General features: G+C 37.7%; 1 protein-coding gene across 1 annotated transcript in view; it reads right to left on the bottom strand.

The window, feature by feature from the left end:
* Positions 1-13,589, bottom strand: part of DDX10 (DEAD-box helicase 10) — a 180,361-nt gene that overhangs the window by 132,491 nt on the left and 34,281 nt on the right. Inside the window, exons 11-12 of the mRNA XM_065831453.2 lie at positions 8,399-8,486; positions 1,151-1,239 (exon numbers count right to left, since the gene is read on the bottom strand). Of these exons, the coding sequence (XP_065687525.2) occupies positions 1,151-1,239; positions 8,399-8,486 (177 nt within the window). The remainder of the gene's footprint in view (positions 1-1,150; positions 1,240-8,398; positions 8,487-13,589) is intronic.

Raw genomic sequence — 13,589 nt, 5'->3', positions numbered from 1 at the left:
ATCCAGAAAGAGGCACTGGGATTCCAGAAATTCAGCATTACCACCACCTGTCAGTTGCTTTCTTAATGCACTGGTTAAATCCGTGTGGTCACCCCTCTTTGCCCTAATCTTCAGCCACTACCCCTTACAGTCAGCACTGTAAGACCTACAATAACGCTTTAAGGATGCTGACAAATCACAGAGGTGAAGCGGCAGGCACTTCACATGGTGAAATGTTTCAAGTTTTTGTTATTTCTCCTTCTTAAAAATTTCTCAGTCCATAAAGTAAGAAAGCATCTTTTACAATAGGCTTATGTACCTTAAAAAACATAATTGTGTTAACTGCAGCACAGGAAGACCAGGTGTTTTACAGTCTAGTAATTTGTCACATTTTAGTTCATTATGCCACGTTCTGACAAGTTTGAAGACGTAAATCTTCTCTGTTTGAAATTCTAGAGATGTAAAATTAATTTACCATGCATCTTTGAGCACCTTACTGCTCCCTTCTGACTTTCCTATGCCCCATGAGATTATTCAAAAACTTCACAACTTAAAACAATCTCAGATGGCTTTCATCTGTAAAGTCAACCTGTCATAATTAATTTCCCTCTCATACAAAATATGGAATGATTCACATATATGTACAAAAGCAGACATAGCAAAATAGATGCTATTCAGTCCAGTGCAGATGTTTCATCTCTACCAAGTGCACTGGATCTTCTGAAAAATAATTTATGTCCAAGGAGCAATGTCCCAGTCACACTCAAAAGAGATTGCAACGTACTATATTTAGATATTCCAATTTCTTTTTAAATTATACGCTTTACAGGTTGGCATTTAAATACGAGGTTGAAAGGCAAATATGAATTAGAAAAAAATAAGAACTACTGTACTCTGTTGTTTTACTTCACAAATTTTGTCCTCTATGTATACAGTAAATGTAACTTCTGCTGTATGAGCTCTCTTCATAGAGATATTCGTTTTATACATAATTTCTGTTTAGAATGTCTTTGCAATTATACAAAAGTACAGCATAAATGTGAAACTGTAAATACGTTACAAGAATGTCCAATTTTGTGTGTTAATACAGACAAAAGAGCTGTTTAAAGCTACCACACACTGCAAAACTTCTCACTATACCATTTTCACTTTCCAAGTCAATCATACTTACAGTGCATATTCTGCTAGAGGTAATTTGAAAACATCAAATACTTCCTTATTCTTCATTAGGTAAACAGAACGCAAGTAGGATACAAAACACTGAAAGAAAAAAAAAAAGTATTTAACAAAAAAGAAACCATTAAATTACCAACACATGAAACTAACATTACACTGTTGCTCTAAACAGAAAATATAATTCCACTCTTAAGTGATCTAACATTGATTTCAGACTGAAATTTTTCTACCCAATACCCATCAGTCGAAATTTATCTATACTACAGAAGTGATGTGACTTCAAGTATTCAAATATTCCATTAAATGCACATTAGTTGACTGAATTTCCCAACGGTATGTCATGTTATTTTTGCTAGAAAGAAAACATGGCAAATTACTCAGAAGGAAACATCAGTAATTCTTTTTTATTTTTCTCCCAGCTTTTATGAGTGTTGCTCTGCTATTCTGACACGTGAATTGCGTGGAAGCAAGAACAGACTGTGCTTCTACCACCCTGAGGTGTCCTTACAACTTCAGCCATTAACAGAAAGTGATTCAACTCGATGCAGCTGCCTTCCACTGTGACCCAGGATAACTCACATTGCCCCGCATCTGCCATCAGCTCATCACATACACGCTGTCGGTGAATGCGACTCAGCTGAACAACAAATTCACTACAAAACATTCACTAAGTCCAGTTCAAGGTTGAAGTTTCAATTAATCCCAGACCTACACCAAGAAAACTGGAACCGATGCCTAACAGAATAACTTAATCTTGTGTTGTATTTTCCCTTCATCCTTCCCAAAAGGAAAAACTCTTATTTTCCTCATGTTTCTTTTACATAGTCTATTTCTGCCTGTCATTGGAAGCATAAATACTAGAATATTTTAACTATCAAAAAAGACCCTTGGATTTCTGCTGTTTGTAACCTAATTTCTAAAACATGCCAAAACTCCTACCACAAGACTTAAACCAGCAAACACTATTAACAACAGCAATTTAAACTCATAGTGTTATTTCTAAGCATACTACAATCACACCCTTGTTCTGCTATGTACAGGCACCTGCCGGAGAAAATTATTGTATCAATTCATGTGGGATTTAAAAAATATATACGTATTTCTTGTTAACCTGAGGTACAGGTGGGAAAGGTCCAACAGTTAGGAGCATCAATCTCTTATTAGTATTCTTTAAAGGCATATAAGAGAAAAAAACATTTCCAAAGGTGAAAAGATGAAGCAGTAAATTAGGCAGTCATGTCATACTTCTCCCCGTGGAAAACTGAATAACAACTATTAATTTTAAGATAGGTAGAGCTAAGAGATGCATTTTGCAACCTGTTCAACACCTCATTACAGAAGTAAATTTTGTTTATTTTTCCAAATGCTAACTTTTGGCGTAAAGTTTCCTGTCCAGATTATGTCTTTCAATTAATTTCAGCAGTGGAAGACGCCAGCACAATCCATACAGCTGCTACCAAGAACAAAGTGTGGAACGGAACACGCATGGAATGAAATGCTTGCTCACATTAAATTATGAATCAGTTTACAAAGATATCTAAAACCTTACGAAAAGGCTTCAAATTTGACAGATCTTTTTAATATATTGCTGTCTAGCAAGCAGTGACAAAAATAGATGACAGAGCCTCTTACTTTTCTGTAGCAGCAGATGGAAAGAAGCAGGTTAAACAAAAACTATTTCCTGTGAATCTGAGAGTTGCAACATCAACAAATCTGAAGATCTGTGTGAGTCGCTACATCCCACAAGGCAGAAATCTCATTCTGCCTTTTGGATAACCTACAAACCTGTATTGCCATCCAGTTCTGTTCAAGAAGGATAGGGAACTGCTGGAGAGAGTCCAGCGTAGGGCAACAAAGAAGATTAAGGGAGTGGAGCATCTCCCTTATGAAGAAAGGCTGAGGGAGCTGGGTCTCTTTAGCTTGGAGGAGACTGAGGGGTGACCTCATTAATGTTTATAAATATATAAAGGGTGAGTGTCAGGAGGACGAGGCCAGGCTCTTCTAGGTGACAACCAATGATAGGACAAGGGGTAATGGGTTCAAACCGGAACACAAAAGGTTCCATTTAAATTTGAGAAGAAACTTCCTCTCAGTAAGGGTAACAGAGCACTGGAACAGGCTGCCCAGGGGGGTTGTGGAATCTCCTTCTCTGGAGACATTCAAAACCCACCTGGACACCTTCCTGTGTAACCTCATCTGGGTGTTCCTGCTCCAGCAGGGGGATTGGACTGGATGATCTTTTGAGGTCCCTTCCAACCCCTGACATTCTGTGATTCTGTGACTTACTTGACTAGTATGTCTTTGGTACACATGGTCTAGAAATTTATAAATGATAAATAAGGGGCAGAAAGAACACCCCTCTAGCACATGTCTCAGGTCCTACAATGAATCATCAAATAAATGCTAGACATTCTAACTCACATCTATCAGCTGTCAATAGGGTTCAGCCCACTAACACTCAAAACAATTTTTCAAGCTTGTCATGGACTGGGTGCAGGATAGTATTGCTCTGTATTCAAAGAAATAGGCATCTAATTATGGTAAAATGATTCAAAGATTATTCAATATTAATATAATGATGATAAAAGTGTTCAGCCAACCTTATTCTCTATTCTTTTAGGCATTTTAAACACTTCCAGTAATAGATATTCCCTACTCCAAGAGTTTATACCCAAACTAGAAAAGTTACATATAGCATAGAAGAGTTGTTCTACTTCACAAAAAGATAAATGAAATACAGAAAGAACAAATTACTCCTTTGATTGTTATTTGATTTCAGTACCTTCACTTCAACCTCCTTCTAAAACATTGTCTGTCACCTCTCTTGGATTTTTTTTCCACTCTCCTAAGACTTGGTCACTCTGGGCACACACACACTGGACAGCTGAGGCACAAGTTCAGTCTGTCTGAACTTTTTTCTTGCTCTTTTATCAGCTGCTGTTGTTCACCACTATTTTTGCTGTTCTGATATCACTTTCAAGGGTTTTTTAAATAACTGAACATTACAAAAATATTGTATGAATTTAACTTATACCATTATGGTAAATGTTAAAGTTGGGCATCAGAAACATATTACAGTTCTATTACAATAGTAGCTAAAGGCCCCAAAACCACCTGAGATCATTGTACTAGAAATACATAAGGCCACAAGCACTATGTTGTACTGATCTGATACATTTAATTTCTGAGTTATTGATGTATTTCTTAAATAATTATTTTAAATATGAAAACACATGCAATTCAACTTGTGTGATGTTTTGACAGAATTCGAAGTACCAGGGCGTGCCGGGAATCTCAGGCTATAAACACCCTGCACGTCCCCGTGGGTGCAATGAAGAATTCAAAAGACAGACGTCACTTCAGTGTCCCAACACCCCCTATACAGTAACCTTCAAACTCGCAAGAAAAACACATTATTTTTTAAACTGCTTGTCACAATTCGAGGAATCACCATGTTAAATACTAAAATTACACAAAATGTCAAAAGGCAGCATCAGTCCACGAGAGGAATTGCAAAGTTTCAAAGGAGCCCCAGTCTGATTCACCCTCTCTCTTTCCAAGCAAGAGCAGAGGAACCACGTCCTATCAAATGAATGATGAAGTTTGTTGAAGCAATTAGTAACCAAGAATCTCCTTTTTTGTTTTTTAAACAAATTAAAAGCATCCTGAAGTAAATCGAGAAGCTCAGAGGACACAATCACTTAGACCTCATCCCTCAACACAGTAAACTACATCTCACATGAACTTCAGTGTGTAGCTGAGCTGTTTCACTGCTATCTGATCCACTCAGGGAGGGAATTACTTTCTTACAAATGTCAAGAATTTGGCAGCTTGCAACAGACAGGCTAGACAGCACAAGAACCATGTCTGAAAAATCCAGCACTTCAGATAAGGACCCAAGGACAGGATTTCATTTGCATTATTTTTATTGTTTTGTTCACATTGATATGTAAGACTACTGAGATACATTTGTATAGTATGTCTGAACACTCATCCTTAAATCTTATTAAGGAGGGATAGTTCTGGGATAAACCACTTGTCCATACTTCAAGATTTTAAAAAACTGAATGTACATACAGTTTGTCTGGAAGATGACACTGCATTGCTACTCATAAATTAAAAACTGCAACAAGAATAGCTTGAAAGGCAATGGCAATTTTAAAAAACTCAAAATGAATTTGATTTTTATCTGTAACATTGACAGGCAGCCCATGTTGAAATTTACTCTCGTGCTATTTTTAAACTTTATCATTATTTTCTTTTGCCCAATTCAGATCTTTCTCTGCCTTCTAAGAGATCTTAAAAGGCCAAAGCCAGAAAGAAAGAAGTTTGATAGTATTTTTATTCCAATTAAGATAATGTTCACTTCCTCCTACTCTCATCTTCCCCCAACCAGATGCTCTGTCACTTCTAACACAAACTGGTGTAAGCGCAACTTCCCATGGCAGCTGCAGCTGACTGTAACGTGCCACCAGTACGCCCGGCCTGTGCGATGTTAGGATGAAGCTTACGCTGATTTTCCACATACTGTAAGTAATACTTTGTGCACTACAAAAACCTGGGATACCTAAATGCCAAAAATAGTTTTGAAAGTAGTCCCTTGAACATTGCCTTTAACATTTTCTTCACAAAGCTGCCACTGACTTCCTTGGGCACTCTGATTTAAGACTCCTTGTTCAGGAAAGTAAGAATGAGATTCCTCTGACACAGTAAGTGTCTTTACTGCAGGCAATCAAGCGAGGTCACATCATGCAGGTTACCTCCAGTTCAAAGAAACCCCCATTCATCCATCCCAAAGTCTTTTTAAGGTATTAATATCTACGTCAGGATACACCCTAGAAATGTCTATTCCTCTCTATCAGCTGTCAATGAAAGCTCAGGCAGAGCATCTCACACGGGACATCTAAAGACAGGTGAGATGAACCTCACCTTCAGAGTTTTAACTATCGCAACTTGCCTCATTTTACATCTGAGTTCAGCAAAAAGGCTACAACTCCTAGTCTATCTTTAAGCATTCATGATCCCCTTCTCATTTTGCCCTATCACTCAGGTTTACGAGCATATCTTCAGGTGTCGTCAATCCCCATGCCAGCTCAGACAAATAGAAGGTTAGTTACACTAACCCAGAATTCCAGCAATCTTCTCCTTGGGTAGAACTTTCATTTCTCAGGCTTTGGCCTTTATGGATTTCTGATCATATGGCCTTTGGTAGTGCTCTTTAAATTGGACCTACATGTATTTAAAAAAAATTACCTAAAAGATTTTCTTATGTTATTTCTAATCATCTTGTTTTCCCACATTTCAATTTTAACTCCTGATTTTGCATAGTTTGGAAGACATTTAGCACAACTACAGAATTCGTAGGCTCATAATATCCCCACTGTTTAGAAACAAATGAGCCTCAGAAAACCAACATACTGCAGCGCTTCAATAACACAAGTAGTAAGCTCTATCCCAAAGGGGTCACAGCCTGAAGATATTACAAAACCAGAGAAAGGTCAGCAAATATGTCTAGTGACAGCAAAAAGAGGCAGTGTGATGCCCACAGATGTTTCACAGGCCATCTTCCGTGGAAAGTATCTTTAACAACTAGTTCACTCTGGTCCAGGAACCCATACAGTTATTGTAAGTTTTCCTACCTCCCTCAAACCTGCTAAAATCTTGGTGGAATTCATGTATTTTTAATGGAGTCCCTCAACATTAATCAGCACAGCAAAGAAATCCTCTTCATACACTTCACCATCATACCTGGAAGAGCTAGTGTAAGCTATTTTGCTTCTCCTTTAAATCCAAATGAAAGCTAAAATGCATGATTCAATGCATTGGATTTTACCACTGAGAAAGGAAAACAAAAATTGATTAAGTGGGCAAGTGAGGCCTACATGGTTTCATTTTTTTTAAGTTTTTAAGGCAAGAAATGAGATCTGCTACTTTTCAGTAACCATTTTTAATTATTATTATTTCAATAAGTTCTATACCAGCTCCGCAAGAAAAGTCCTCTCAAGAAGAGCTAACAATTTACCTATCCTCTTCAACCAAAAGGGTTACTGAACAGAACACAGTACACAGCCCTACTCTCCATTGTGCTACCAAGGATACATGATGAAAAAAAAAAAAAAAGACATTTGTACTGATTTAACAGTCTTATGCTTTACAGAATCACAGAATAGTTGAAGTTGAAGGGGAACTCTGGAGACAGTCTAGTCCAAACCCCTGCTTAAAGGAAGGTCAACCAGAGCAGGCTGCTCAGGAACGTGCCCAGATTTAATATCCAACAACAGAGACTGCACAGCCTCTCTGTGCAACCTGTTCCACTGTTCAACCACCTTCATGATAAAAGATTTTTCTTGTCTGTTCTCCTGTCACTAGGCACCACTCAGAAGACTCTGGCTCCATCTAATTTACACTTCTTTCCTAATACAGGAGATACACTCCAAGTGCTCAGTCTTCTTTGTGGTTGGTTCTTCATTGGTCTTGCCTCTAGTAGGTTTGTATTGGACATGGTTTAGTGTCAGAGTTAGGTTATGGTTGGACTCGATGATCCTGAGGATCTCTTCCAACCAAAACAATTCTATGATTCTGTGTCCATGTCTTTCTTGCACTAGAAGCCCATGATCAAGCTTTGCACTCCAGATGTGCCTCTCTACAGGGCTCAGTAGAGGGGAAGAGAAAGATCACCTCCCTTGACTTCTGAGCAATGCTCTGCCTGATGCTACCCAGTGGCCTTCTTTGCTGCAATGGCACATTGTTGGCTCATGTTCAGCATGTTGTCCATTAGGACAACCTGCTGCCCCAGGTCCTTTTCTACAAAGTTGCTTTCCAGCCATTTGGTCCCAGCCTGTACTAGTGTATTGGGTTACTTCTCCCCATATTCGGGTCTGAAACAGCTGGAAAAGCCTCAAACAAAACAGTAAAAAACCCTCAAACAGCTAGTGACTACTAAATCAAAAATTACTTTCATACCCAAGACTCTAAAATAAGTATGTCCTCACCTATGACAACATTTTGGTACAGCAGCAGTAGGCTCTTCAGGCATTCAGGTCCAGAGCCCACGTCAACTCACAGAGGCTACACAGGCAAACCCACCACCAACTGCTAAACATTACTATTGTTTCCACTGATGTCACGCTTTAAAGCTTAAAAATCAGAACAATTTAGCAGTTCCAAACACTGCTGCTAGGGTATATATGAGTTGGTCAGTTATTTCAGTAGCAGTTCTATTCAACTGCTGCAGATGACTTACCCTTTGAGCTTTGTCTTTTAACTCCTGATCTTGAGCTAAGAAAGCTTGCAACCTCTTTTGGATGTCAGTAAGTTTTTCAGGGTTAATTCTAATTAAAAAAAATAAAATAAAATAAAATTATCTTATTAGAACATGCAAAAGTAAGCACTTATTAAGTTTTCAGGAGTACCTTCATGTCTTTTGCATTGCTTTAATATGCTTAAGAGTCTTACCACTCTGAAACAGCTTAAAATGGAGCCATATTGAGGATGAAGCATACACTCCTCAAACATATAATACAGATAATATGGAAAGACAAATGGAAGCTCAGACTTTTTATCCAGAGACAATTTTCAGTGAAGATGGCAAAACTTCTTTCAAAGCAAAGCAAAAATCAGCAGTAAAGAGCTTCGTGAATTTATAAAAATGCTATTAAAAATATAGAAGAAGTATAATGAATCACAGTACTACTTTATACTGAGATAGCAGTCTTCATAAGCATTTTTGAAAGCTTAAATAAGATCCATTGCCCTGGGAACAGCAAAATTTAAGAACTTCTTTCTTACAGCCAGATGAGCAAAAATAAAGGACATTGGGAACAAACAGATTTGAAAGCTCCTCAAGATACTGATCAGGTGAATAAAGAACAGTGACTGTCTTATAGAAAATGCCACTAAACCTAGTAAGAAGGCATGCAAGTACTCTCCCAGACTCTGGATTTCTGCACTTATTCCAGTGATACCTACACTATTCCAGGTGTATTTGCCCAGATCTTTTCTTACCTACTTCTGGGTTTGATCTGCTAGTCCCACACAAGTGTATCTCACAACCTACCAAACATGGTAGGAGGTTACCTCTCAAGTAGAGGTCAAATGAGACGCACAAGTACCAGATCACTTAATCTGGTTCTAGCTGCTGTGTGCCATGTCATCCCATACTGTACAACAAAACACAGCCTTTGCTAAAGGAAGTTAAGAAAAAAAGAAGAATCAAAAGCATGGCTCTTCACATAGCAGTAAGTCAGTTTAAAAAACATGACTGATTAAAATATAAGGCAGGAAACATTTTACAAACATTTTTTGTAACATAAGCCATGATGATCATCTATTATTCTTAATAAATATAAAAGCAGCAATTAAGCAAGGGGTTGGAGGGTATTAACAAAGAATACTTTAATTTATAAAGGCATTGAGCTTTATTCTCTCACCACTGCAATTTCTTATCTCTGCCAGATACAGCCAGTCAAAAACTGTAGTGCACACAAAAGCTATTTAGCTGCAGTTTTAGTGAAAGATCAAAAAGCTGAGTTTCAGTTTCAAGACAGCGCATAATTTGCTTGGAAAGTGTAAAGACGTAAGAAAGAAAAGAAGAGGCATGAAAAATTTAGTGGGGAACAAACTGACCAGCAATTCTTTGAAATGCAATGTAGGATAGAATGCATACAGGATACCAAAGATAGAAAAAGTAAATAGAGAGAAGGCTCTTTCAGATTTTATTCTATAAAACAAGGTTGAGAAGGTGACAATGAAATTATTTATGATCCAAACAATGAAAAAATGGTAGAACAGCAAAATAAAAGCAGTAGCTTGCTTAATACCAAATTGTATTAGAAGATAAAAACACAAAGCATAACCATTCACTGTAGAGGAAAGACCAGAGGAAGAGTAACATGTTCACAATGACATGAAACTCAAGAAGAAAGTATGAAGTAGAACTGAAGTATAAAAACAGCACAAATACACTGGGATAATGTAAGACTTACAAGAACAAAATGAGATACAAAAAGAAGGGAGAGCAGGAACAAAGAAAAAAATTAATATGAACACCAGTAGTACGACATCTTAGAGACGTGTTGGATTGCTGTTAAGTTATGGGAAAGCTACTGAGAGATGACATCAAGGCACTCAAATTAGCCAGTGCCTTTTTTCCTTTGTCTTCACTCTAAGTGGCAGCTGCAATCACACAACTATTGTAACAACAGCTACAGCAGAGTCCAAGTTCACATGAGAATTGCAATCACGGGATAACAGTTACACAGATAAATCAGCTGGGTCAAAAGAAATTCGCTCCATAGCAACTAGAGAGAAAGTCAAAGCACTTTTGAGTCATAGTTGTATCTATCTTGGATGAGAGGAAATGGCCTGAAGTTCTGCCAAGAGAGGTTCAGATTAGGAAAAATTTGTTCATGGAAGGTGTTGTCAGGCACTCAAAGGGGCTGCCCAGGGAAGTGGCTGAGTCACCATCCATGGAGGTGTTTAAAAAAAAACGCGTAGATGACGTTCTTAGGGACATGGTTTAGTGCCAGAGCTAAGTTAATGGTTGGACTCGATGATCTTGAGGGTCTCTCCGAACCAGAATGATTCTATGCTTCTGTTCTTGAGAATTTATCCAAGATGGATAAAAAAGTATGAGACAGGACAGGTAAACACAGTGCTCATCTTCAAAAGGGGCAAAAAAGGGGATAAATTAAATTATTAACTTTTTTCTTGAAACTGAAAAACAATTTTTAACATGTAGAGAAAATAAGCAAGCACACAACGGTCAAAATAGCTTAGTCAGAAACAAAACACGACTAATCAGTTTGATTATCCTTCATAGCAGCATTAGCAAGCTTTAAGAATAGGAAAGAAATGGGAGGTGCCATATCTGACATCAGCAAAGCATCTTGCAGTTGCACATTTTCACAAGCTTGGGAAACATGTTGTACATGAAATCTTCAAGTAAATGCAAAACTGGCCTTGGAGTTGCACTCAGAGTAGTTGGGACTGACAACTACTCACTGTTGTCACTGTCAAATTCAAAATGCGAAACCAAGTTCCAATTCTTACCTGGGCCCACTATTACTGATTATTTTCATTATTATTGTGGGAATAAGATTCCTTGTTTATGGGAGACAATACATCCTTGGGGCTCTAAGCATAATGGAGAATAAACTCAGAGAAGGTAACATTTTGTTGACTGCACATAAATTTTAGTTTGAGTGATTTTGTTGAAATTTGCAAGAAAAGGGTTTGAAAAAGTCGAAAAAACACAAGATAAAAGCATGGCAAGATAACATGGTGTAAACCTAAGCAATGTCAACCAGGAATTTGGTGCCTCGATCACATTTTGAGGCTATGTGCTTTTAATGAATGAGTAAATTTGTAACACAGCAGAGCCACAATACTGGATTTTCTTATCTCCAACACTGTATCATGATTACCACTCACTGTCGTCTCCATCTCATGCTGGGAATCCAAAAATAAAGAAGCTGCTCATTGTTAGATTGGTATCTAGTTTTAATGGGTTTGTAAGTTATTTCTTTCTGAACGAATAAAAATCTATAATAATTACATGCATGTGACTATTTGGAGAGAGAAACAAATCTTAAATCTAAACATTTAAACGAATTATCATAATCTATAAACTTGCCTAAGCAGCTTAGAACTAGTGAGCTAGAACCAACTATGCAAAGACTAGAAGAGGATTTTATGACATTGTCTGTGATTCTAACTAGGCTGTTTCTTTTCTTACTCTGTGAGTAAAAATCTCGCATTTAAGGAGCAGTATAATCTTTTGAAACTGTTGTTTTGTTGAGCAGTTGCATAAATTGACTGTGCCATGATATAAATATGAAATCAGCTTGCTTGGTTTTACGCACTGATCAGACAGTAATCTCCAAATTCCCTGCTCGATACTCTCTGCTTTCCTCTCATTTCCCATTTTTAACACCAGGGTACACACACTGCTTTAACTAGATACTCTTCTCTTCCCCATCCTCTCCAAAGCACAATTTAAACAAAAAATCTCAACAACCATCAAAAAGACTGTGCTGCAGGAACAGAGTTTCCACATTTCCCCCCGCTTCCAAGCAGCAGGTTTTGCTCTGTGCCCTCAGCCCAAAGGTGGCTCCCTGGGGTTCCAGGGGATGCCCTGGGAGGCTGGAGAGAGGAGGAGGAGCTGGGAGCCAAGGAAGGTTCCTCAGGGCTGCCAGTGTCACACCAGCACATCACAGACCAGCAGGTACCCACACTGCTCAGGGACATCAGTGAATTGTCCTACAGTAACCGTGGTAATTGGAAGGCAGCAAGTCTTGATGGATTCCCTAGTATTAATATTACTGTCATGTGAAATACATTTCCAAGTATTCTCCACTGTGACCAAAAAAAAAAAGTTTTCTTGTTTTTGTTTTCTTCAAGAACCATATTTTTGCCATAATATTAAAGCAAGTAATATTACATTGAGAGTATCTATATAGTTGCACTTCCTTTGGTAAAACTTTGTAGATACAAAATTGTTATGAGAACCCCTTAGGAAGCAGGTCTTATCTTGTTACTCAACAAAACCGGATGCCATGAAGTAGTCTCAAGGTATTATCAAAAATATTTTCAGTTCATAGCCTGCACCTAAAACTTTGAAATTATAGACTCCTTATAAACACGTTATACCTTCAGAGTAGCTTTTTCCTACATTTGAATGTTCTAAAATACAAAATTTCTTATTGCATACTTCGCATTTTCTCATGCTGTGTTTGAACAATGAAAAAGAGATGTATTGTTGAAAGCACTACCTGTAAATTGGCAGCTTGTGCTGATTAGCAAGGAATGGCACACTAACAGGCTCTACAGGGAGCTTAGGTTTTAAACTGAAAATTAGGAAAATAGCCCACCAAACGCTGGCCTTTTGAATAGGGATTCAGGAAAAGAAAAGAGTTTTTCCCCCACTCTTTGCTTTCAAATTACGGAACTGTTTTAACAGCTCTGTCTAAATGAAATAAATGTTAAGAGGTCTTTTTAAGTCAGAAAATACAAAACAAGAAAGTAACAGAAAACCGGTTCTTGTGATCCCTACGCAAGACAACAGGTTCACAAAAACAGGTGCACAAAAACACACACTTTAAATGACAGTGATGTTTTCAAAATGAAAAGCTTTCAGAATGGATTTCAGAAGTTTGAAGAGTTAGACTCTGTGGGCAGAAAGCAATGTTCATTACCTTCTACCTCACAAGTTAAAGCAATTCTTGAGAATCTATAATTAGGTAAATATGCACAAACATCACCAGAAGACTTCAACAGAAGACCCGGAACATGATCCATGGGTTGATGGAACTTCTTTAATAATTTATCAACTGCCAAAACACACCAGGGCTGTATTAAATGGGAAACCAGCTAGAAGTAAACAACCTAAGAAAATTTGTAGTTAAAAACTTTTAGGATTAAACTGTTTTGCAATC

The sequence above is a fragment of the Patagioenas fasciata genome, chromosome 1 (assembly GCF_037038585.1).
Source record: "Patagioenas fasciata isolate bPatFas1 chromosome 1, bPatFas1.hap1, whole genome shotgun sequence".
In the NCBI taxonomy this organism is placed as follows: domain Eukaryota; kingdom Metazoa; phylum Chordata; class Aves; order Columbiformes; family Columbidae; genus Patagioenas; species Patagioenas fasciata.
The sequence above is the reverse complement of the archived record's forward strand: the minus strand, read 5'-3'. Positions and strand labels throughout refer to the sequence as shown.